Genomic DNA, 2,463 nt, shown 5'->3' on the forward strand with positions numbered 1-2,463 from the left:
CCCGCACTGTCTAAACTAGTAGGAATTAGCACCTGGACCAGTTACAATACTGCTCATAGTGCTTCCTGTTTCCTGTTGGAACAGACTGTTGTTACATTACACCAAGCACCTGATTGATGTGACTGTTTCTCTTTTCATTCACAGGATAAGTGATGGCATACATGTAAACAAATTCATCAGCACCTTTAACCACAACCTGAAAAACAAGAGTGGTGTTGAATCATTTTACATCATGAGCTTCATAAATAGTTTGGGTGGCACCAGTGGCTGTGAGGTAATTCAGCATAATCAGACAGGACTGTCTGTTCCAACAAGGTAATGAGGTAGTCCTAAGGTAGTTTTCCAGCCCCTCCTCCAGTGGGCACCACGCCCCTCCTCTGTGCGCCAGGTAGGCGACCTGAGCGGGCTGTGCGCCTCACCTGGCTCACCTTACAGCCGCTCTGAAACTAAATGCCACGGCACAAAGGCACCGGCGGAAAAACAGTTATTGTCAGGGACCTTGGCGTCTCTCTGGGGTCATAACTGCATGTTGACATGGATCCAGTCTACCGGGGTCTGGGCCGCTGTGTGTGCTGCTTCTGGCTCGCAGTAGCCTTTGACATTGTGGGACTGGTCGTGCTTCTCATCGGTGTGTTCGTGAACGTCTTCTTCTATGACCTGCTCATTTACGCGGGCGCCATCGTCATCTTCCTCAGCCTCATCTGGTGGGTGTTCTGGTACTCTGGGAACATCGAGGTGCCCCCCGCGGAGCTGGAGGATGATGTCGGGTTACTGAAGAAGGACAAGGGCGGCATCAGCGGCGCGGTGAGGCGCCTGTCCAGCCGCGTGTCCAGCAGCATCAGGAACTCGCTCCGCAGGAACGGGGGGCCGTCCGGTGACAGCAGGACCCGCGCGCACAGGTCAGCCAGGGAGCCGCCGGGGACCCCCCAGGTGGCCGTTGCTATGACAACGATGAACCCACACCCCACTGTCTCCTCGGTGGCGGGTTGTGACGTAGCGATGCCGCACACTACAACAGAGACTCTACCTACATAGTGTTGGCACACAGGTGAGGACCTCCTAGTGAAGTGGGAACTAAACTGTGGATAGTTTCATTCTGCTGTTTCCCCATCAGTAACACATGATCTCTATGCAGTATTATAGGAATAAAGCTAGAACTGATCCACTAGTTTTTAAACTGATGTTGGATCGGTATGAAACATATAACAAACATGGCTCAAATGTATTATAGACGTAAAAGGAATAATTGTCCTGCTTTAAATCTATTCATTTTAGAGGGTTTAACATTATTTAATACTGTATTCTAGAGTGCTAGAACTGTGGGAAAGATCTATAACTTTCATTGTAAAGTTTGATGTCGTTTGAAAGCGGAACTGGCCAAGGCAGTAAAAATCCTTATCACTGAATGAATCATTAACCAGTATGGTCACCGCTCACCAAAGACAAGCCCGTAGTTTAAACAATAGCAAGCTTACCTGAGACTTCCTCATCATGCACAGGTGAATGTAAACTGATGAAGCACACTGGATCACTGTGTCTGTCTGACCACCACATGTTCATTCAAGAACAAAACTCAGTTCTACTCAGTGCACGTGCTTTAACAGTGATGCTTCTACCCCACAGAAACTTGGCTGGAACCTGCCACAGTGTCTTCAGTCGACTCCAGTTGATGCTCAACGTTTATGCTGCCTGTGTGTTTTATGGGAAATTAATTATTGATATGATATCTCGAAGAGGTGTTAGCAGTTGTCCAGTCCTTTTTAAATGCAAATGTATAATTTCCGAATAGGTTTTTAATTGTTATGGCACCTGGATTTAGTCTGTTTGAGACTAATTGACAATTTTAGACTTGAGGCAATTCCTGATAATGACCGATGCACAAAGGAGCCCATCGCAGGACATTCCTAGTTTATGAAATGAACAGCATTTTTTCTCTGTTTGTAGGAGAGCATATGAACTCAACCAGCACAATTTTTTGACATTAAAATAAAAGAAACCTTTGCCTATAACCAAAGTAACTCAGCCTAAACCTTACCAAAAAGGTGTGATGGCTTCTTTAACGATAACAAACAGACTGTGAAAGAGTGTTTCATAATTACATTCTAACTGCTGGGAACAATATTTGTTTCCAGTATGACTCACCTTACTGCGAAACAAACTGAGTTTAGAGATGTCATTCCTGTTTTAACAAGTCTATATGTGTGCGTATATGATGACTGAACTGTCCTGTTGTGTGTTGCATGTATCTAATTTGTTCTCAGGTTTCTTTTGTAAAAGAGGATTTGATCTCAGTGAGACTTCCTAATTAAAAAAAAAAGCTTAACTAACCAACAATGCATCACTGCATAATGACTTAAAAACATCATATGTCTTTTGGAGAAATCAGTGCCAGATCATTTAATACCATGATATGTGTTTGTAGGTAAACAACTAAATGATCTGAATAGCTATGTTATTTCAGTA

The 2,463-nt window shown here is 44.4% G+C and overlaps 1 protein-coding gene across 1 annotated transcript; it reads left to right on the forward strand.

Annotated features, from left to right (window-relative positions):
- Positions 1 to 383: 383 nt before the first annotated feature.
- LOC139217167 (transmembrane protein 238) lies at positions 384 to 1,758 on the forward strand. Its single transcript, XM_070848463.1, has 2 exons — positions 384 to 1,048; positions 1,624 to 1,758. The coding sequence occupies exon 1, from the start codon at positions 535 to 537 to the stop codon at positions 1,033 to 1,035; it is 501 nt and encodes a 166-aa protein (XP_070704564.1). The 5' UTR covers positions 384 to 534; the 3' UTR covers positions 1,036 to 1,048; positions 1,624 to 1,758.
- The last annotated feature ends 705 nt before the right edge of the window (positions 1,759 to 2,463 follow it).

This window comes from Pempheris klunzingeri, chromosome 17 (genome assembly GCF_042242105.1).
Source record: "Pempheris klunzingeri isolate RE-2024b chromosome 17, fPemKlu1.hap1, whole genome shotgun sequence".
Classification (NCBI taxonomy): domain Eukaryota; kingdom Metazoa; phylum Chordata; class Actinopteri; order Acropomatiformes; family Pempheridae; genus Pempheris; species Pempheris klunzingeri.

Coding starts and splice junctions, on each gene's coding strand:
- LOC139217167 (XM_070848463.1), top strand. CDS start 535: ATGGATCCAGTCTACCGGGGTCTGGGCCGCTGTGTGTGCTGCTTCTGG.